We start from the raw sequence: 24713 nt of genomic DNA, 5'->3' as shown, positions 1-24713 counted from the left end.
GAAGATATGCCCCATACCACACAATCAGTGGCCTCATGCCCTACTGGCCAAAGTTTAGTATGAATTAAATGCCTAGGAAGCAACTGTCATTTACAGCTACCTGCATTCACTTAGTACCTCTTCTATTAGTGATATTTGATATGCGGGAGGAGGAGCTGGGGAGAAAGAAACCAGGTGATTCTCTCTTTTCTTCCAATATATGTGAAAAATATTTTTATATTTGACCCATACCTCCATCCATCAGGTTTGCCCAGAATATCACTCGGAAGCCCTGGAGGATGCCATTGAGGGCCTCTTTGGAAGGTGTAGACCAGGAGATTGAGATAGTCTCAGGTGAGGTTGCAGTTGCCTGGACATTCTCAGGTGGTCGACTGGGAACTGAAATAAGAAAACATTTTCATATAATTTATTTCTATCTGTGAGTCAGTTTCTGATGACTAAAGCTTCAAAAAAATAATCATTACATTTTTTTGTTAAATGTAAACATGTCACAAGTGGAATGTTCCATCAACCTTGCAGAGCCTACGCACAGCTAACAAGTGGATGGAACACATTGGGAATTTTGCTAGCTCCATAGAGAATCTTTCTGCAGCTTATACCGGTTCAAGAATTAATGAGTTAACCCAGCTGAACATATTAGTAAAGCCTGACGTATTTTATTCGCTTGATTTAATACAGCCATATTTAGGTTATCAAAAGCTTTGCACAATAACACTCAATGCTTGTAATATAAGGCTCTATAAAAAAGACAATAATATATAAAATTATCTATTCTTACTGAGATATTCAGTCATTTTCATGTGTGATGCAGTTATATGTATTACCTCTAGATGGTGCACTAATAAAGCTTATGTAGCAGTGTAGCAGTAACCATTTAAAAAGCCTCACACCTACTTTTCACTTAAATCTTCACAGTTGTTGTATACAATATTACAAGTAGCTATGTGCTAGTCTGTACTATCTCCATAGGTAAACTACTGGAGGTAAGTATGTTTCTATACTTAGGTTAAGTATTCCACCCACTAAGTAATACTCTCTTGTTCAAATACTTTGCTTTTGGATAATTTTTTCATCACTTTTACATAATCTGTTAAAGAACATTTAGACAATATATTTTAAAACACACAAAAAAACTATCTTGGGCAAAGAGCTAAATAGAAAGCAATTGCCCCAGAAACTAATAAATAGACTTTGTCTGGGAACTGGTGTTGTTTTTCCTTGATAAATATAGTCCGTTTGCTGTTTATCCCAACACTACAAGAATTACAGGGTTTTCACTAAAGGTGTATATCAAATTTATGGCCAAAGTAAGCGAGCTGAGAGCATAACTCACAATTTTTAAAGCTATTTTAACCTTACTTTTGAAATGCATCTTGAACTCAAAATCCACACATAGGAAGTAATGTTTATTTGCTTCTAGGCTCCCCTTACAGCAAAAATATTGGGTAGTGGACTCAATGTTTGGCACACTACTGCTAGATGGAAACCAGAACTCTCAACGTTGCTAGATCAATCAGCAGAGGGTCCTTACTTGGGTATTTAACAAGAGGTGGGACAATGTAAAAATCAATCTCAGAAAAATAAGCCAAAAACACATTGTGGAGCTAACTTACCATCCTCTAGTGTAGTGGTTATAATTTCCTGAGAAGATGGCCCTGTTCCAGCCCGATTACAAGCCTGCACCACCACTCCGTACTGAGTGAATTTTTTAAGGTTATCAAGAGTGTAAACTTCACTGTCCCCTGTAGTGTCCACTGTGATAATATTGAATTGATAATTTCCACCTGTGCTGTATTCTCGGAAGCCAATCTGGTAACCACGAATGATGCCATTCTGAAGATGTTTCTTTGGGGCCTGAGCAAAAAGAGCAAATATTTGTTAAATACGGTTTCTAGGTAATACTTGCATTACCTACACATCTCTTTACCAAAGTGGCACAACATATTCAATGCCCATTACAAACATACATGACTCTGTATGCCAAGATTTTGCTAAATCCAGATAATTTTTTCCAACCTTGCCCAAGCCGCATTGTTGGGTTGTGCTTTATAATGGAGTAAACTGTACTGCATCACCCTTAAATGATGATCTTCCATGAAGAATGACCAAACTAATATTAATTATTTTTGTTAATTGTATTCATGAAATGTCAACATATTTTGCATAGCTGTAAATGGTTAATCAAAATATAGAAGAAGATAAACAAGAGCTTCGAAGGGCATTACTTAATCTAGACCAGCGAGGTAGAGGAAGTGGGGTATACAGGGAGTGCAGAATTATTAGGCAAGTTGTATTTTTGAGGATTAATTTTATTATTGAACAACAACCATGTTCTCAATGAACCCAAAAAACTCATTAATATCAAAGCTGAATATTTTTGGAAGTAGTTTTTAGTTTGTTTTTAGTTTTAGCTATTTTAGGGGGATATCTGTGTGTGCAGGTGACTATTACTGTGCATAATTATTAAGCAACTTAACAAAAAACAAATACATACCCATTTCAATTATTTATTTTTACCAGTGAAACCAATATAACATCTCAACATTCACAAATATACATTTCTGACATTCAAAAACATAACAAAAACAAATCAGTGACCAATATAGCCACCTTTCTTTGCAAGGACACTCAAAAGCCTGCCATCCATGGATTCTGTCAGTGTTTTGATCTGTTCACCATCAACATTGCGTGCAGCAGCAACCACAGCCTCCCAGACACTGTTCAGAGAGGTGTACTGTTTTCCCTCCTTGTAAATCTCACATTTGATGATGGACCACAGGTTCTCAATGGGGTTCAGATCAGGTGAACAAGGAGGCCATGTCATTAGATTTTCTTCTTTTATACCCTTTCTTGCCAGCCACGCTGGGGAGTACTTGGACGCGTGTGATGGAGCATTGTCCTGCATGAAAATCATGTTTTTCTTGAAGGATGCAGACTTCTTCCTGTACCACTGCTTGAAGAAGGTGTCTTCCAGAAACTGGCAGTAGGACTGGGAGTTGAGCTTGACTCCATCCTCAACCCGAAAAGGCCCCACAAGCTCATCTTTGATGATACCAGCCCAAACCAGTACTCCACCTCCACCTTGCTGGCGTCTGAGTCGGACTGGAGCTCTCTGCCCTTTACCAATCCAGCCACGGGCCCATCCATCTGGCCCATCAAGACTCACTCTCATTTCATCAGTCCATAAAACCTTAGAAAAATCAGTCTTGAGATATTTCTTGGCCCAGTCTTGACTTTCAGCTTGTGTGTCTTGTTCAGTGGTGGTCGTCTTTCAGCCTTTCTTACCTTGGCCATGTCTCTGAGTATTGCACACCTTGTGCTTTTGGGCACTCCAGTGATGTTGCAGCTCTGAAATATGGCCAAACTGGTGGCAAGTGGCATCTTGGCAGCTGCACGCTTGACTTTTCTCAGTTCATGGGCAGTTATTTTGCGCCTTGGTTTTTCCACACGCTTCTTGCGACCCTGTTGACTATTTTGAATGAAACGCTTGATTGTTCGATGATCACGCTTCAGAAGCTTTGCAATTTTAAGAGTGCTGCATCCCTCTGCAAGATATCTCACTATTTTTGACTTTTCTGAGCCTGTCAAGTCCTTCTTTTGACCCATTTTGCCAAAGGAAAGGAAGTTGCCTAATAATTATGCACACCTGATATAGGGTGTTGATGTCAGACCACACCCCTTCTCATTACAGAGATGCACATGACCTAATATGCTTAATTGGTAGTAGGCTTTCGAGCCTATACAGCTTGGAGTAAGACAACATGCATAAAGAGGATGATGTGGTCAAAATACTCATTTGCCTAATAATTCTGCACTCCCTGTAATGAATGAAAATGTACAGAAGAAAGAAGAATTACCAGGAGTAAAATATGTAACTAACTGTATATACAATGTCTAAATACGATGTGATGTATGCTGTAGCAAGAAGATGGACTGTGGTGGAGAGGACAATTTGGTGATACAAGAAAATGGCACAGGCCTGTAACCAGATAAATGCACTGTTCTAAAGAAGCCGTATTAAGGATTGTATTAAGAAAAATAAAATGATAAATATTATGAAAATAGGAACAATATGTATTACAAGGAGTTTAAATTCACATATAATAGTTTCCTCTGCTTTACCTTCCACGTCACCCTGATACTTTGTGAAGAAATGGGGTCAAGTTGAACTTCTTGAGGTGGGCCATCAGGAGCTGAAACACATAGGGAATACATTAAATTACTTTCTTGTTAAATGTTACAATCATTTACAATCATTCGTGCTATGATGCGAAGAAATGACCTAACAAAGTGCAAAATAACCTAAATTTTTATATTTTTATATTTTTTTTTTGTTTAGCACTAACATTAATTTGTTGTTAGTCAACTCCATAACTGCTCAAATATTATTATTATTATTATTATTATTATTATTTATAAAGTGCCAACACATTCCACAGCGCTGTACAATGGGTGGAGTAACAAAAAGGGAATTGGAAATGGTTGGGCATACAGTAACAGAAGGAGCTTTCATTCTAAGGGGAGTGGGGTAAAATGATTTAGGATTTAATGATAGGATGTATTTCATGTGATGGAATAGTAGATTGCTAGAAAAGTTTACAATGAAGGTTTAGTTTTTTTATATGACACAGTTGTAAGGAAGCAGAGGTGTGGGGAGGGACAACTGTTGACAGGTTATTTCATAGGCCTTCCCTGAAGAAATTGCTTTTCAGTGTTTTTTGAAGGAATGGAGATTGACTTAAAGTCTAATGTAGCAAGGAAGAGACTTCCATAGAAACTGTGCAGCCTAGGAGAAGTCTTGAAAGTGAGAGCCACTAGTACAGAAAGAGGAGAGAAACAGATCTGTGGCAGAGTTTAGAGGACTGGAGGGGACATACATGTGTATTAGTGAGGGTAGGTAGATAGGACAGTGCTATGAAGAGATGTGTAAGCAAGGACTGTTTTTTTTATATATTAAACCCTATATCTCACGGGAAGCCAATGTAAGGACTGACAGAGAGGCTAGTGGGAAGGACATGAAGATAAGCCTTGTTGAAGCATTCTTATTATATTCACAAAGTATTCTAGCATAGATTATTTTATGCTAAATATACACCAATGCATTATTGTAACGTGCTCTTTACTGATAGTTTATTTTGCAGGAGCATTTTATCACTTTTTATTTCAGTTGGTAAATTATACTCACTATATTGATTTTTGTTTATATTGGTTTTTGGTGCAAAAAGCAAATTAAGTATAACAATAATTTTGCATGTTTTCACAGATATTAATGAGGATGGGCGGCTGCATTGTAACAAGGCTGAGTGATAAAAAAAATGGATACAAATGCAGAAAGATTAGTCCTGCGCTCACTCCCATCACTACTGGGCGGCAGCAAAGACTACAGTACACATCCGCCCCAATATATTGTCAAAACCAAAGAAAAACAAGTTACCTGCGCTCTCCTTAATCCCTATGTAATAATATATAGGGGTGTATATATAAAAAATACCCCTTTCTGTCTCACTTCTTTGCCAGAAGTTCAAGGAAGCAAGGTGAATGGTTAGAGTTAGGACCCACCTGGGGGTGTCTGCCTTGACGTTGGCAGGTGAGCTTATCCTCTCATGGCCATTAGAGGTAACTAAAAAACCTCCATTTATTTTAAAATATATAGGGATTAAGGAGAGAGTGCAGGTAACTTGTTTTTCTTTGGTTTTTACTATATATTGGGGCTGATGTGTACTGTAGTCATTGCAGCCGCCCAGTAGTGATGGGAGTGAGCGCAGGACTTATCTTTCTGCATTTGTATCCATTTTTTGTATCACTCAGCCTTGTTACAATGCAGCCGCCCATCCCATGTGTTCCCTATTAAGGGTTAATAATGTACAGGGGTGTATATAAAAGAATACCCCTTTCTGTCTCAGTAGAGATTTTTGCCAAAGGCTCAAGGAAGCAAGGTGAATGGTTAGAGTTAGGACCCACCTAGGGGGGTCTGCCTTGATGTGGCAGGTGGGCTCAATCCTCTCATGGCCATTGGAGGTAACTAAAATACCTCCATTTGTTTTAAAAATACATAGGGATAAAGGATAGAGCGCAAGTAACATGTTTTTCTTTGGTTTTTACTATGTATTGGGGCTGATGTGTACTGTAGTCATTGCAGCCGCCCAGTAGTGATGGGAGTGAGCGCAGGACTTATCTTTCTGCATTTGTATCCATTTTTTGTATCACTCAGCCTTGTTACAATGCCCATCCCATGTGTTCCCTATTAAGGGTTAATAATGTATAGGGTTATATATAAAAAATACCCCTTTCTGTCTCAGTAGAGATTTTTGCCAGAGGCTCAAGGAAGCAAGGTGAATGGTTAGAGTTAGGACCCACCTAGGGGGCTTTGCCTTGACGTTGGCAGGTGGGCTTATCCTCTCATGGCCATTGGAGGTAACTAAAAAAAACTCAATTTGTTTAAAAATACATAGGGATTAAGGAGAGAGCGCAGGTAACTTGTTTTTCTTTGGTTTTCACAGATATTGTTCATGTGATATTTTATGAATTTGGTATGCAAATATTCATAGAAAAGACCTGTTTTATCAATGCGGTGTTACACTACAGGTACAGGATCACGATAGTATATATTTATATATTTTCATAAACAAAATGGTCTTTAAAGTAAAATAATTGATGAAAATTCGGATGAATATGTCACTTATTCACAATTATTTTACTTACTTGAATCTTTTGTTATTGATTTATTTATATATATATATCTGGTACAAAGAGCAACAGACAATTATTAATATTTTAATTTTCTGTTTATTATTATGTTTAATGTAAGCCGATTTGTAACAGTGATTATTTCCACTATTGCCGATTATTCCTACTATTCCTGTGCGTCCATCTTGTCTGGTTTCAACTACTTCTATCAGTCCACCCATTGTACAGCGCTGGGGAATCTATTGGGCTTTATAAATAATAATAATAATTCTCTTATTTAGCTATATAACTAAGCTAATCTGTACATTTACATAGCCTCTAGTTTAGTCCTAATCTTATGACATCAAACATACTAAAATAGCCTAACCATTTCCTCTAATGTGTAACAATTCCTTCTTTGCATCATCAACTTTTAAATATCCTGTTGTTGATTTTCAAAATGTGATATGCTGGCATATCATAGGCCCAAAGGCTGTCACTGCATTGGTGATGTCTATGCATCTTATTTTGATTGGGCTGATAAAACATAACTTGAATTTACTTCAATGAAGAATATAATTTGGTTTTCCTGACACATATTTCAAGACAAATTGTGTACACATAACGCATATTCTGAAGTCATTGAGCCAGACTAGAAGGGAAAGTGTCGGAAGTTTGCTTGTCTTCCCAGTCCGAATAAGTTTGCTTGGGATTTCTGTGCTAGATATTCCTTGTGGTTTCACACTGTTTATCCTCATAATAATGTGAATGAGTTAGAGATGGCTACACCCCATAGCTCTTTTCCATTTCTGGTCCTCTCTCTGTAAATTATCTTGGTCTACCTAGAAATAAAGAAAAGACCCACATTGGATTCTTTGATCATGTTTTGTCTATCATGGTCCTCAGAACCTTACTGAGTAGCAAACAAGGAAAATCAATACCTAGAACCTTGTTTTGAAAGCACAGTATCAACAAAGATGAGATTTGTGTTATGCTACGGACTCGGTGTGTATTTTGATTGAATGCTCTTGTATATGCCTCTGCCTCATGTTCCAGAAATACATTTGGAGCTGTCTAACACATGTGCACAAATTAGCCGTTTCTTGTTGCAATTTGAAAATATAATAATTAAGCTGATAATATTAGTAATACTATGAAACCATGTATTGTCAATAACAGATGGGCTGCTGCAATTTATTTTCCCAGAAACACAGCAGCTTGCTATTCCTGGAGTGATTAGGAGTCAAATTAATTAATTAATTAATTAATGAGAAACTAACAGAAATATTATGCAAAAAGACAAACCAGATTGCTGCTCATTGCAAGTATCAAGGTAAACATGTTCTTACAGTGGCAACGCTGTGAGGATTAAGTATCAGTAATTATATAAACGTTGGATTTACTTTGGGGAACATATGTGCAAAATGGTTATTTCCAGGGGAAAAAAAAGACTGTAGTGCTGGATCTATGCTCATAATATCTAAATATATATATATTTTTAAAAAATATATCTAAACAATTATACAGGTTTTTAAAAATGTTTTTGTAACATTCATCATCATTATCCTCACCTGCCCCACTTCTCTGTTATAAAACACTTTATTTTTGCTAGTCGATGAGGCCGCTTTCTTTATGTCCCTCCCTTCTAACTTGCCGTGCCCAATAACACAATTGCACATATCGTAGGAAACGCAGCAAAGCTTTCTGGGAATTCCAGTTCAGCTCAGGACCTTGATAACCAAAAACTAAATTTCCCAGAAACCCCTGTTCAAAGCAAAACTGAAATGTAAACAGAAAGCTTTGAGACCTGCTCTACAGCCCATATGTCCAACAGTCCAGACTCCAGAAAACAGAAGCAGCAAAAAATTCCACAGTGATGTTAGTGTTGCTATCAGGTTCTCCCAACTAATGATCGATGGGGATCTATGATGTTTTACCCTTATCCTATAGTAACATTGGCTCCCAATATCAAAGGCTCATGAATGCAATAACTTTTTTTATTTTTTTTATTTTCAACAATAGGATTTACAATGCACACAAGTAGGTACAATTGGGAAGGAGAATATAAATTGAGATACATTTTATATACGATCTTAGACATTTTGGTACTCACTACACCATTTTTGTGGTAGTAAACTGGGTGCAGGAGAGTGTGGGTCAATGAATGCGTCAACACCTTTTATTTAGGGTTGTATGTAGTGGACCACGTCCTCCGTAGTGGATGTGGCATGTTAAAACACGTATAGTGAGCAGGTCATTGTGCAGTATACATTGGCTATTAAGAGTATAGAATCGTACTAGTGGGCCAGGTGCATGCGTTACAAGAAGAATCGTGTACCTCTTATGTTAAGTTAAACGTTAAGTGGTAACATCCTCCCCGTCAGGGTGGGAATAAGTTGACACATAAAATACATTGCATCGTAATTCACAAAGGGATATACATAATATAACAGGTGGGGGAAGCTGTGCAGGATGGAACGCCCATAGGGGGATAATTTTGTATATGTAAAGTTAAACTGAAACAGAAGACTTTTGGAAATTTCTTAAAATATAACCTTATGCTCAGTGGGAGTTGGTTTGGAGAAATATCCTCCAGGGTTCCCAGGTTGATGCAAAGTGATGGTATTTTTTTCAAAGAGAGTGGGTTATTTCTTCCATTTGCCTAATACTTTCCATTTTTTTGGATCCATTCCTGTATGGGTGGTGTGTTTTTGTTTTTCCAACACATTGGGATTGTTTGATTTGCTGTTGTCAGGAAATGCTTGACCAATGAGGTTTTGAATTTGGTAAGAGAGCTTGGGATAATCATGGGCGGATTAACATAGGGGCTGATGGAGCTGCAGCTCCAGGTCTATGCACATAGGAGAGGCCCATTGATTTAAAATAAATATATATATATATATATATATTTACTTTTCTTCACATGCTCTTGCTTAAGTATGGAAACTTAAGAGGGATGTAGGGGAACACAAATAATATACAAACAACCCAAGAATATAAACCAAATGGCAAATAAAGAATGTTTCTTTCCAAAGGAGGCCAACAAACCCACTGAATGTAATTTGTGAATTTAAGCACCTTTTTGTCTAATACAGGGTTATTCACATTTAAGGCCTAATGAAAACAGAATTGACTTGGGGAATTTTTCTAAAGTAACAATTTTTGCCCTAACTTTTGAAATTCACTTTGAATTCACAACAATTCTCACTTTATTGAATAACTCTGATAGGAGACCATGCTGTAACTTTGAACTTTCTAAGTTTTGTATTTTCTTTTTGCGATACACTAGACTCTGCCTCTGCTAATTCGTTTGGCTTTTGGGTTTCCATTACACCAGCACTCACTGGACAGCTGAATGCATTAATATATGAATCAAAATATACAGGATCTGTAAAAGAAGTGTATATCTAATAAAATACTGCAACTGAGATGGAAGAAGACATCTTTTAGACAACTTATAAATATGTGCAAGCAGGTTATATGACCATTTATCTACTGTATGTGAGAAAATTGTGATTTTGCATTTATATTAACATTTCAAACCTTCTGTGAAATATCGCAAGATAAAGGACACTGAATGCTGTTTATAGCTTTTTATTGCCTAAAAATGTGTATAAAGAACAATATAAGAAATATAATCTGATATTTACTTCTCTCAACTTTTTCTAGCCTACAAAGGCTTTTCATAAATTGTAATATGCTGCTTTCAATAAACTAAACTTTAAATAAAAAATAAAAAAACAACTATCAAACATTAAATTTTTGGAGTGCAAGTGGGGGTTGTAGCATGGGGCAGGGCTGTTCTGAGAAATATTTAGATTACTTCCTTATAACAATTTTTATAAATACAATGCTATATAGAACAAAACCAATGTATCCCTCTCCATCCTATGCCCCTCCTAGCCATAAATACCTTCATATAACTGTTGTATCTGCATTCCTGTTCCCTTTACATTTTACTAGTAGCTTCAACTATACCTTTATTTACTTTGGCCATCACTTCCAAATTACCCATGCTACCTCTTGTCTCAAATCCCCATTATGTCCTTTAGATTATAAACCCATGGGGCTATCTAACTAAGCACTTTGCATAAAAGAGCTTATATGGCTATATCTCAGCTCACGGACAGGGCCCTCTTTACCTTTTGTACTGGTATGTGTAGATTGCATGTCCTACCCTTATTGTACAGCGCTGCAGAAAATGTTGGTGATTTCTAAATGCAAGCAATAAATAAATAAATCTAATTTACACAGACTGATTTCTAAACACATTTATTGTAGTTTAACCCCTTAAAGACCAAACTTCTGGAATAAAAGGGAATCATGTCATGTGTCCTTAAGGGGTTAAAGACACATTACTGGGAGTACTATTGCTGTGGAGCTCTGTTATACACTCAGACACATTACTGGGAGTATTATTGCTGTGGAGCTCTGTTATACACTCAGACCCATTACTGGGAGTATTATTGCTGTGGAGCTCTGTTATACAATCAGACCCATTACTGGGAGTATTAATGCTGTGGAGCTCCGTTACGCACTCAGACACATTACTGGGAGTATTATTGCTGTGGAGCTCTGTTATACACTCAGACACATTACTGGGAGTATTATTGCTGTGGAGCTCTGTTATACACTCAGACACATTACTGGGAGTATTATTGCTGTGGAGCTCTGTTAATCACTCAGACACATTACTGGGAGCATTATTGCTGTGGAGCTCTGTTATACGCTCAGACACATTACTGGGAGTATTACTGCTGTGGAGCTCTGTAATACACCCAGACACATTACTGGGAGTATTATTGCTATGGAGCTCTGTAATACACTCACATTACTGGGAGTATTATTGCTGTGGAGCTCTGTTATACGCTCAGACACATTACTGGGAGTATTACTGCTGTGGAGCTCTGTAATACACTCAGACACATTACTGGGAGTACTATTGCTGTGGAGCTCTGTAATACACTCAGACACACCAACAAAATTGAGCTCCTAGAAAATAGAAAAGACACTTGGGACGTGCATTAAAATTCTGCATATAGGAATGATACAGTTGAAAGTTCCAAAAAAGAGAAATAACTAGTATAAGGTTCTGAAGGTTATAGAAAAGGGGTAAAACCAGTGGTGTATCCTGGTTTTGTGCTGCCCTAGGCAGGACAAAACTCAGGCGCCCCCCACCCAACCCTTCTCCCCGCCCCGCCTTCTAAATACACACACACACACACACACACACACACACACACACACACACACACACACACACACACACACACACATGAATTGACAGATAAGCATACATTATCTAACAGACAGACACACACTCACTAACAGACACACTCACTAACAGACATACACACACTCACAGACACACTCACACTCACTAACAGACACACTCACACCCACTAACAGACACACACACACTAACAGACACACTCACTGACATACATACACACACACTCACACACTAACAGACACACTCACACTCACTGACATACATACACACACTCACACACTAACAGACACACTCACACTCACTAACAGACATACACACACACACACACTAACAGACACACTCACTGACATGCATACACACACTAACAGACACACTCACTGACATACACACACTAACAAACACATCCACACTCACTGACATACATACACTCACACACTAACAGACACACTCACACTCACTAACAGACATACACACACACACTCACTAACAGACATACACACACACACACTCACTAACAGACATACACACACACACACTAACATACACACTCACACACATACATACACACACTCACACACTAACAGACACAATCACTAACAGACAGACACACACTCACACACTAACAGACTGACACACACACACACTGACACACTCACACTCACTGACATACATACACACACTCACACACTAACAGGCTGACACACACTAACAGACATACATACATACACACTCACATTAACATATGTGTATATATTTTCTTTTAATTTACCCCCCCCCACAAGCCTCCTTACCTTTGGGAATGCTGGGGGGGTTCTCTAACTCCCTGGGGTCTAGTGGGGCTGCCGGTCGGGCTGCTAGGCTGTCTGCTGGGCGGGCGGCGAGGGAGCACTTCCTCTGAGCTGTCTGCTCAGCTCCCTCGCGCGCCGCAGAGTGAGGCTGGGAGCCGGAATATGACGTCAGTGCCGCCCGACCTCCCAGCAGCCTGCCTTGTCAGTTAGCCGCAAGGCTAACAAGGCATTTGCCCTGGGCATTTTGGGCATTTGGGGGCGGCTTTTTTTGCCGCCCCCTGGAAAATGCCGCCTAAGGCAAATGCCTTGTTTGCCTCGCGGCTAATACGCCCCTGGGTAAAACAAGGGTTTGTGGGTGTAATTGTGCATATACAGATAAGAACGGGGCATATATTATTGAATTATTGTTTCATTTATATTCTTAAAGCGGCACTGTCATGCCGAACTTACCTTTCCTCAATCTCTTCCTCTTCTCCCCCTCTCTCAGGATCTGTTCTTCTTTTCTTCCTGTCTTCTTTAGTTTTCTTTAAAATCATAAGACAAAGTAGGGACTCTTTGCCTTATGGAGGATTCCTCCGCTTGACCAGCTCTGACCAGCGGAGGAGCAAAGTGTGCTTCATTTCCGCTGGTCAGAGCAATTTTCCCATAATCCTTACCTTTCCTCCCTGTTCCCACAATGCTTCCTGTCAGTATTGCCGAACGTCCTGTCACTTAGACAGAACGCCGGCAAAACTGCCGAATTGCATCCTAACAGAATGAAAAGAGTTTCTCCATTGGTGTTAGGATGCAATTCGGTACTTTGATCGTATCGGAATTTCATTCTAATGAATGAAACTCCGATCCTATTCATTGCCGCGGCTGCATCTTGCAGCCGCTTAGTAGATAACTCCCTAATTCCCACGGTATTAGGGAGCTATCTACTAAAAGGCTGAAAGACCTAAATTGGTCTTTCAGCCAACTTTACTAACACTAAGTAAAGATTACTTAGTATTAGTAAATAATATGCCCCTACTCGCAATATCACGAGTAGGGGCATGTCTAGTAAGCAGTGAGCAGCCTGTGGCTGCTCACTGTAAAAAAAATAAAAAAAGAATATTGCCCCCCACCCCTAAACGACGGGTGGGGGCCCTAAAGTAAAATAAGGGAGGGAGACCTATTGTCCCCCCCCGGCCCCCACCCTTGAGCGGCGGGTGGGGGCCATAATGGTAATAAAGGGGGGGGGACCTACTGTCCTCCCCCCCCGCAGCCCCCACCCCTGGGCGGCGGGTGGGGGCCATAATGGTAGTGGGGGGGACCTACTGTCCTCCCCCCCCGGCCCCCACCCCTGGGCGGCGGGTGGGGGCCATAATAGTAGTGGGGGGGACCTACTGTCCTCCCCCGCCGGCCCCCACCACTGGGCGGCGGGTGGGGGCCATAATGGTAATAAGGGGGGGGGACCTACTGTCCCCCCCCGGCCCCCACCCCTGGGCGGCGGGTGGGGGCCATCATAGTAATAAGGGGGGGACCTACTGCCCTCCCCCAGCCCCCACCCCTGGGCGGCGGGTGGGGGCCATAATGGTAATAAGGGGGGGGGGACCTACTGTCCTCCCCCCCGGCCCCCACCCCTTGGCGGCGGGTGGGGGCCATCATAGTAATAAGGGGGGGGGACCTACTGTCCTCCCCCCCGGCCCCCACCCCTGGGCGGCGGGTGGGGGCCATAACGATAATGGGGGGGACCTACTGTCCTCCCCCCGCCCCCACCCCTGGGCGGCGGGTGGGGGCACTAAGTAAATTCCCACCCCCCCCATCAAGGTGACTAGGGGTTCCCAAGCCCCTAGTCACCCACCCCCCACCCAAATAAAAACGCCCCTACCTACCCCCCTCACCCTAAAAAATAGTGAGGGGGGAATAAAATTGCTAACCTGTAAAGTAAAATTAAACTTACCATTCGACGTCTTTTTTTTTCTAAAATCCACAGGCTGCTCACTGTTTAGTGGACATGCCCCTACTCGCGGTATAGCGAGTAGGGGCATTGGGCAGATTTGAATCTCCCTTATGCTATTATGGTGGTTATATTGACCCCCATAGAGTGAGGGGGGACCTGGGGGGCTTATGAAGTGGTGGGGAGCACAGCTCCCTGCCGCTTCTATAGTTACATATTACAAGGAGGGAGTTGCACGCCGGTAGCTCCCTCCTTGTAATAAACTGAACGAACAAACGAACACTGATACTCAGTGTTAGTTTGTTCATCTGATTTTTTCTATTCATTCATTCGTCTGTCTGATGAATGAATGAATAGATGAAATTCACGTTCGCATGTCCAGGTGTTTCACTGGGCATGTGCAGGAATCTTACAGTCTGTGTAGTGTGGGTAGATGACGTGTCCCACAGGGACTTCACCTACCCACACAAAGATGGCGGCGCCCTGAATATAGATCGGGGCAGAAAATAAAGAATAAAAAATAGGTAATCTGGGGGGCTTAGGGGCCTTTGGGGGTGACTAGAGGGTCGATTGGATGTAGTGGAGGCGGGAGGGGGGTTAAAAAAAAAAACGGGATTCGGCATGACAGTGCCGCTTTAACAATACCAATGGCCTTAGATAGAATGTGATCATTCCAGAGATATTTTCAGAATTGAAACACATATACCAAATCCTTTAAACAACTAATAAGCATGTTTGAAGGAGGGGGTGTTAGCAGCACACTGTGAGTTACGAACTTGCCTTTTCATTTATAAAAAGCATTTCCCACTGATCCCATTGACAATAATGCTTACTATGCATTGGGCCAATCAGAGTCGATGGTATGGAAAGAGTTCTACTCAATGATGTCTCCATGAAGATACGCTCTCTGATCCCCTCCCTCTTGCTCACCCATTAGCGTTGGCAGTCCCGGCACGATTTATGCTTGCGCATGAATGGCTGATAAAAGCTAAAAGAATTGATCCTGCAGTTTCTGGCAGACAGCACTTAAGAATGCCTTCAATAGTGTTTTATAACTGCTCTATTTTGGAGTCACACTGCTTTTTTTCTCACAATTAATGCTGCTTTATAAATCATCTAAAAATAGATCTGCACTCTGAAGAATTGCAAATTATAGCATTTCATTTAAAGTAATATGAGCTGATTTTAGAATGTATCAATATAAATCATGGATTTAAAATACATTTGCTTTTCTTCACAATATAAAATCTATACGGGGCATCAATGAAAATTTGTAGTTAATTTGAAGATTCTTTAAAAGTATAAAAAACATCGTCACAGTTTGGCATTTTTACTCCTTTACCACCTACCTCTAACTCTCTCAAGCAATGTTACCTCTAAATTAATGTTGCCATCAGTCCAGCATTACAATAGTTATTAAAGGACCACCACTTGCAGTTGGCATGGTATAGTTTCTTTCTTAATGGGCTCAAAGCTGGCTATGAGCAAAAATTATGTTAAAATTAACAATTAGCTCACTTACATGCACTGGGACTGAGACCTACGTAGATTGTCTGTGAAGTAGTCATATGATCTAACCAAACAAATAAAGTGGATCTGACAGGTTTTTTTTTGTTTTTTTTTTAAATATTATTAAATAAATCCCAACAATAAGTTGGTGATAGCCTATGGACTATCCTTTGTTCCATTTTTTTAATTTTTATTTTTTGCATGTATACTGTTTATAGAGATTTTAGCAGGGGGTTTGTTGTATTTTACAGGTAATATTGCCCTCCATCCCGTCCTCTCTTTTCAATCCTTCCTGGTTAAAGTCAAGGTCACACCATGTCTCTTGACAAAGTAATTTACTCAGTCATGTGATGATGTAGCCCATCTGAATGATCAAAACCACTTAAAATAATATATTCAAATACATAACAAGTTACTAGTTTTTTAAAGACACTTTCGGCATTTATCCCGGGAATTGTTAAATGAGTAGGAGTTCAACTATGCGTAACCAGACAGGCGAAACTCAGTTATTTGCCCAGTACAGCAGCTATCACGGTCTCATACCTGCTTCCTCGGTTGTGATTGTAAGTTCATTGCTGGCTTCGCTTTTGCCGATGCGATTTTTGGCATACATCCGGATGTTGTATGTAGAAGATGGGTGGAGGTCAATGATGGTTGCCTGGTTTAGCTGAGGAGAAACATCTTTGGTTCTTTGAACTGAATCCCAAGAATCTTAAAAAAAAAAAAAAAAAACTCACAACAAGTTCTGCAAATTATTTACTTATTTTTAATCTGCATTCTTCCAAACAAAGATAACAGACACATATGTTTCCCAGGTCCCTGCAGTACATATCCTATAACTAAGAATTTAAAATGGCAACTGAAGAGTCGAGGTTGAACTGCTTTGACCTTGAAATACTTCACAAAGTTTGACGATAATAAGCCTTAATACAAGGGAGGTATTTAGTCACGTGTGTGGGTGTGCAAGATAAATAAATGGAAAAGCCGTGTGAGCTGCAAGTGTGTTTAATAATGTTAATCACTGGGGTATATTCACTAAACTGCAATATTGGATATTTGAAATGTATATATTTGAGAATTCTCAATTGAAATTCTGAACTGAAAATCCAGAATTTCAACATTAAAGATAAGATATATCTCCAAATATATTCCTATGCAGAATCCACTGTCATATATTACATGAGTGCATTAGTGTTTGTGCTTTTGTGTCTTGCTGGTATATATTTATACAAATAATTCCTTGAACTTTCTGGAATTTGGTTTTTGTCAACATCTACAAAGACTCTTCGACATGTATGGAGGATTCCACATAAACCCCTTATTGATCCTTATAATGTAGGTATTTCTATGTTTTGCTTAAACGGGCCACTTCAGACACCAATACAACTTTAATGCATTTGGTTTCACTCATATGGTGTATTTTTTGCATGCTCAAATCTTTATAGTTTTTGCACAAAAAAAAAATGTCTGCAGAATGCTACTTCATAAGCCGGCCTCTTTAGCCACACCCCCTCATGCCAGAAACACTTCCTTATCTAAGGTATGTACACAGCTCAGCTCCACCAGCACTGAGTGAGCTGCGTTTAATATCCTTACTATATGTCTCCCTGGGTGTCTTCTCCTTTTAATATAGGTTACTTTGTGTTCAGATCATTTTGTATTGTCAGTGGCTTAGCTGTGTGCAAACATTTGATAATGCAATGTTCAAAAACCATAAATGTTTGAGCATGCAAAAACATACAGCATATTAATGAGGCCAAAACCTATCACATGCATTAAAATTGTGTTGTTGCCGAAGAGTCCCTGTTAAGTTCTGCTTATTTTCTGGAATTGTTCCTCTATTGCCTTCTTTTGTTTTTGTATTTCTCTTTTATTTTATTGACTGATTGCATAATTCCTCTACCTACCCCAGTCTGCCCTGTCTCTCCCTACATAATGTGAGTGTACATTATTGTATATGTTCATTTAAATGTTGGCACTAAATAAATAATATTAATGCAATGAACATGGTAAAAATTATACCTGATTTGTTTTTGCATTCGATATCATAGCCTGTGATCGGACTGTTGCCATCAAATCCCATTGTCCACCGTAGTGCTATGCTCCGCGCTCGTACTTCTCGTATCTCAATTTCTGGAGGATCCGGAGGTTCTGATTTATTCAGTTAAAAAGCATAAGTAAAATTACAAAACAGCCAACATGAGGGCAGCAAATTGGCAGTTTGCAAATGCTATGGATAAAACATATTGTATGTGGGTAGATGCATTAATTACGTTGTTAATTTAGCTTTGGGAACACGCTTACCTAATTATTATTCCATTTAGAGATATGGGTTGTGTGTATTTTGCAGTTCTGCATGTACAGAGCTCTGAACCAGCCATGCACACATACACACATGTATATATTACCGTATATACTCGAGTATAAGCCGACCCGAATATAAGCCGAGGCCCCTAATTTTATCCCAAAAAACTGGGAAAACTTATTGACTCGAGTATAAGACTAGGGTGGGAAATGCAGCAGCTACTGGTAAATTTCTAAATAAAATTAGATCCTAAAAAAAAATATATTAATTGAATATTTATTTACAGTGTGTGTATAATGAATGCAGTGTGTGCGTATGTGTGTGTGTATGAGTGCAGCGTGTGTGTATGAGTGCAGTGTGTGTATGAGTGCAGTGTGTGTATGAGTGCAGTGTGTGTATGAGTGCAGTGTGTGTATGAGTGCAGTGTGTGTGTGCATGAATGCAGTGTGTGTGTGTATGAATGCAGTGTGTGCAGGGCCGGTGCAAGGATATTTGCCGCCGTAGGCAAAAAACATTTTGCCGCCCCCTCCCCCCCCCCATATGTCCTGACTTCCCCTCCTCCTCCCTCAGTGGTCCTTACCTCCCCACCCCCGTGTTCCTTCACCCCCCCCCCCAGTGGTCCTGACTCACCCCTCCCCTAGTGGTCCTTACCCTCCCCTCCCCTAGTGGTCCTTATCCCACCCCCTCCCTCTCATAGTGGTCCTTATCCCCCTTCTCCCTCCCATAGTGTTCCTTATCCCCCCCCATCCCTCCCATAGTGGTCCATATACCACCCCCTCCCTCCCATAGTGGTCCTTATACCCCCCCTCCCTCCCATAGTGGTCCTTATACCCCCCTCCCTCCCATAGTGGTCCTTATACCCCCCTCCCTCCCATAGTGGTCCTTATCCCACCCCCTCCCTCCCATAGTGGTCCTTATACCCCCCTCCCTCCCATAGTGGTCCTTATACCCCCCTCCCTCCCATAGTGGTCCTTATACCCCCCTCCCTCCCATAGTGGTCCTTATACCCCCCCTCCCTCCCATAGTGGTCCTTATACCCCCCTCCCTCCCATAGTGGTCCATATACCACCCCCTCCCTCCCATAGTGGTCCTTATACCCCCCCTCCCTCCCATAGTGGTCCTTATACCCCCTCCCTCCCATAGTGGTCCTTATACCCCCCTCCCTCCCATAGTGGTCCTTATCCCACCCCCTCCCATAGTGGTCCTTATACCCCCCCCTCCCTCCCATAGTGGTCCTTATACCCCCCTCCCTCCAATAGTGGTCCTTATCCCCCCTCCCTCCCATAGTGGTCCTTATCCCCCCCCTCCCTCCCATAGCGGTCCTTATACCCCCCTCCCTCCCATAGTGGTCCTTATCCCCCCCTCCCTCCCATAGTGGTCCTTATCCCCCCCTCCCTCCAATAGCGGTCCTTATACCCCCTCCCTCCCATAGTGGTCCTTATACCCCCCCCTCCCATAGTGGTCCTTATACCCCTTTTTTTTGTTATTATTAATTTTTATTTTATTATTATTATTTTTTTTATTATTTCTTATTTTATTTATATATTTTTTTTCGTCCCCCCTCCCTGCTTGATATATGGCAGGGAGGGGGGCTCTCCTTCCCTGGTGGTCCAGTGGCAGTTCAGTGGGGGGGAGAGGGGGGCTGGCAGAGCTGTAACTTACCTGTCCTGCAGCTCCTGTCAGCTCTCTCCTCCTCCTCTGCGCCGTCCGTTCTGCTCTTCTGTCAGCTTACACTGTAAGTCTCGCGAGAGCCGCGGCTTTCGCGAGATTTACACTGGGAGCTGACCGAGGTGCTGAACGGACGGCGCGGAGGAGGAGGAAGCTGACAGGAGCTGCAGGACAGGTAAGTTACAGCTCTGCCAGCCCCCCTCTCCCCCTGTCTGTATTATGGCAATGCAAATTGCCATAATACAGACCTTGACTCGAGTATAAGCAGAGTTGGGGTTTTTCAGCCCAAAAAATGGGCTGAAAAACTCGGCTTATACTCGAGTATATACGGTATATATAATACATTCCACAACAGGATGTACTCCTAGGTGTCAATTATAAACCTGGTCCTGTTAGCCAGCAGTTTAGGTACAAATTGCCAAAGGATGGTCAGCCCTCTTTAGTTATTTTATTTTGGTATTATTAAGCTGTTGTTGCTTGATATAGAGGAGAGAAGGGTATGACATTATAGGAGATAGGGTAACCATTTATGGGATCCTGGTTATTCAACGGGGCAAAGAAATGACTTGCATACGGTAAACATGGGATCGGATACGTAATATTGCTAAATGTTGAGACAGCTACATGTGATTTGATGCATAGATGATGAGGAGGCAAATTGTAATATTATGTGATATTTTACTATGCTGGGATATTCCATATCACTGAGCATCCTGGTTGCCATTACAGCCATTGTAGCCGAGGCATGGATGCAGATGGCCCGTCTGGGAATGAGCTGCTCGCTCCTTCACTTTGACATGTGCTTAAAACGGTGCTCAGGAGGATCGGTATTATGTTACATGTATATATGGGAATGTTTTTAGTTGATGTTTGTCCTGATGAAAGTTTATATTTTTAAACTGAAATGTTGACTATGACTTGAAATAAAACTTGGCCTCAGAAACCCAAGAAATCATGAGTTCTATCCCAGACTTCCCAACTGAACATGCAAATGAGCACAGACAGGTATTGTGTTTCAGACTTTTTGAACCCCTTAAGGACACATGACGGAAATATTCTGCCATGATTCCCTTTTATTCCAGAAGTTGTGTCCTTAAGGGATTAAACCACGTCATGGACTATGACCCAAAAGGACCTGTGACCAGAAACCAGCCATAGGCTGTGTAGATTTGATCTTGTGCCAGCTATATGCTCTCGAAGAGACTTCAGCTTCCAGATCAGAACCAGTGCCATCATAGGCGTGCGCACGGGGTGTGCCGGGTGTGCCTGGGCACACCCTAATCCCCGCGGCACGCCTATGCATTGAGACCGGCAGGGGAGATCTCAGGATCTCCCCTGTCGGCTCATGCAGAGCCGGCGCTATCCGAGCGCCGGCTCTGCTCTCATCCTCCCCTCACCGGCTCACAGGCAGTGAGGGAGGCAGGAGAGGACCCGGGGAGCTATTGCCAGCAGCTCCGCCGGGTTCCTCTCGCGAGATCTGATCAGATCTCGCGTGAGTGAACTCTAGCCCTGCGGGGCTAGAGTTCACTCTCCTCTGGACCACCAGGGATGGCAGCAGCAGCAGGATCCCCCCTCCCAGGCATAAGGTAAGAAGGGAGGGGGGATAACTAATCTGCCTCCACCTCCACTGGACCACCAGGGACAAGGAACAAGAATCCCCCCTCCCCACATAAAGTAAGAAGGGAGGGGGGATATTTAGTAATGTACCCCCACAATCACCCACACACATACACACATACACAGCACCCACAGACATACACAGCACCCACAGACATACACAGCACCCACAGACATACACAGCACCCACACACAGCACCCACAGACATACACAGCACCCACACACAGCACCCACAGACATACACAGCACCCACACACAGCACCCACAGACATACACAGCACCCACAGACATACACAGCACCCACAGACATACACAGCACCCACACACAGCACCCACAGACATACACAGCACCCACAGACATACACAGCACCCACACACATACACATACACAGCACACCCACAGACATACACAGCACACCCACAGACATACACAGCACCCACACACAGCACCCACACACATACACAGCACACACATACACATACACAGCACCCACACACATACACATACACAGCACACCCACAGACATACACAGCACACCCACAGACATACACAGCACCCACAGACATACACAGCACCTACACACATACAGCACCCACACACATACAGCACCCACACACATACAGCACCGACACACACATACAGCACCCACACACACATACAGCACCCACATACAGCACCCACACACACAGCACCCTCACAAACACACACACACACAAAACACTACCAGTACCCTCACACACAAACAGCACCCTGACACACAGTACATTTACAGCACCCTCACAAGCACGCACACACAAACACCCTCACCCACATAGTACACTACCAGCACACACACATCACACTAACAGCACCCTCACACAGCACACACACAGCTTTGTGTGTGTGTGTATATATGTGTATATATATACACGCCGCGTGTGCTTGTGCTTGAGGGTGCACACCCTAATGCAATAGGCTGCGCACGCCTATGAGTGCCATGCTGATGTGACGCACACAATCACATACATCGTGGATGTGACTTTACAAACAGATAGGGGGCAGTTGTTGAAACCTGCCCTTAAGATTAACTACTGCACTAAAACAAGCAATGAAAGCTAAGTGAAACTATTGGAACATTACTGAAGACCAGTGAAGAGACTTAAACTTCTAAAATATGAACAAAATCTAGCTCACTAAATGCAAACACATCTACATCTTTCTTTTAAAATAAACAAGACAACAGATAATATCTCGAGTATAGATCTCCTGATATATAGCTAAAATTCTGAAGAAGGGATTTGCTTTTTACGTTTCACGTTTGACCTACCTTGGACTGTTAGCTGAATGATTCCCCTGTCCTCCCCAAATGAATTGATTGCATGGCAAGAAAAAAAGCCTGAATCTTCACGAACAGTGGGTAAAATCTACAAAACAAATTGAGAATTTTTTAATTTTTTTTTTATCTGGTTTTTAATAGTAAGCTAAGTACTCTAAACTAGTAAGCGAGGCATTCAAGATAACTTCTACAAAAGATTAATGTGATACTAAAAATATTATGAAGAACGTCAAAAAAGCAATCAAATAAATTAACAAAATATGTACTAAACGAGTAAAACAATATAATCCATTGTCAACAATGAAATTGAAATAATGCAGAATTTATAAAATATGGCCTGCAGTAAACATTTTATTGGATAAATAAACCACAATTTACTGCCAGTTATTATATATTCACTGCATTTTTATTTTAATTAGCTACAGACAGCCCTATGCAGATGTTTTACTTTATTTTCTTCTGTTTTTATTGCATTGGAAGAAAGTAGAAACAAAAACAGACAATTAAAACAGTAAACACTCAAGGAAGCACCAGAGATTGTGACATGCATTGCATGTCAATGCTTTTAGAGAGTGACTCCATGCACCATAACCACTTCATTTGAAGTGGTCATGGTGCCTGGAGTTTGTACGGGCATGGTTTCACGATGAGAAGCTGCACATATGGATGTTAGTCCCTCTAATCTCTACCTCCTCATTTGGGAGTCATCAATCACTAATGTCGATTCTGTGCATATTTCAATGCATCGAATTGCAACTATTGGCTGAGAGTGGTCAGCTGATGCTCTCAACCGATGAATGGCTGGCCTGATCGACATGCAGCTCTACAGCTCTGCAGAAGCTGGATGCATGTCACAGCAAGCCATAGATGAAACCCACCATCTGGCATGATCAGGTAGGAAGCCAAAAAAATTGCAAAATAGTTTGCCCCATTACCGGTGCTGTAGTGGTTATCATGCTTAGAGTGACCTTTTAAGTTGTTCTGTAACACACTGTGGCAACATTATATGCTAGCAGGACTTTTTAAATTCATAATGAATACATTCTTTACATTTCTATCTCTTTTAAGTCTGCACCTGAAGCTGGAACACTTTGGTTGACAAAGGTAAGTGGATTTCCTAACTATTCTTAGCATTTTTGTAATTTTAAGAAATCTACCTGTAGACAAATCTACCCTTCCAAAAAGGACTTTTTAATATCTTTGGAAAACTGGAAGAGGGTAAATTCACTTCGTTATGTAATTTTTTTTTCACCTTGTGACACTTGTTTCATGTTTTGTTCATGTATTGTTCATGTTTGCTTGTTTGATTAATTTTCACATTGTTTACCTTTGGCTGTCACAGTAAACCAGAATTATAATAATTGCATGTTTATGAATACACAAATAAAAAAACCCCACCAGATAATCCTTCTTGGGGAAAAAAGCGGGTAATGATTGGATTATTTAATTACATGAATGCACCTGAACTTCATTTGTGATACCCTTAAAATATGGCTTATCAATGTGCCAATGATAAGTCAACAGTGGAATATCATTCTCCTGGAGATTTACATCTTATTTACAGCTCACATATATCTGAGCTAGGATAAAGCACACGAACAAAGCTCCCCCGGAGATTTACGTCTTATTTACAGCTCACATATATCTGAGCTAAGATAAAGCACACGAACAAAGCTATCAGACATCTAT

General features: G+C 41.1%; 1 protein-coding gene across 2 annotated transcripts in view; it reads right to left on the bottom strand.

Annotated features, from left to right (window-relative positions):
- Positions 1 to 24713, bottom strand: part of DSCAM (DS cell adhesion molecule) — a 563650-nt gene that overhangs the window by 240688 nt on the left and 298249 nt on the right. For both annotated transcript variants that reach the window (XM_063447089.1, XM_063447097.1), the window contains exons 13-18: positions 23016 to 23112; positions 18140 to 18268; positions 16661 to 16828; positions 4123 to 4193; positions 1614 to 1854; positions 232 to 378 (exon numbers count right to left, since the gene is read on the bottom strand). In XM_063447089.1, the coding sequence (XP_063303159.1) occupies positions 232 to 378; positions 1614 to 1854; positions 4123 to 4193; positions 16661 to 16828; positions 18140 to 18268; positions 23016 to 23112 (853 nt within the window). The remainder of the gene's footprint in view (positions 1 to 231; positions 379 to 1613; positions 1855 to 4122; positions 4194 to 16660; positions 16829 to 18139; positions 18269 to 23015; positions 23113 to 24713) is intronic.

The sequence above is a fragment of the Pelobates fuscus genome, chromosome 1 (genome assembly GCF_036172605.1).
Source record: "Pelobates fuscus isolate aPelFus1 chromosome 1, aPelFus1.pri, whole genome shotgun sequence".
Taxonomy (NCBI): Eukaryota; Metazoa; Chordata; class Amphibia; order Anura; family Pelobatidae; genus Pelobates; species Pelobates fuscus.
This window is presented reverse-complemented; position numbering and strand designations above follow the sequence as displayed.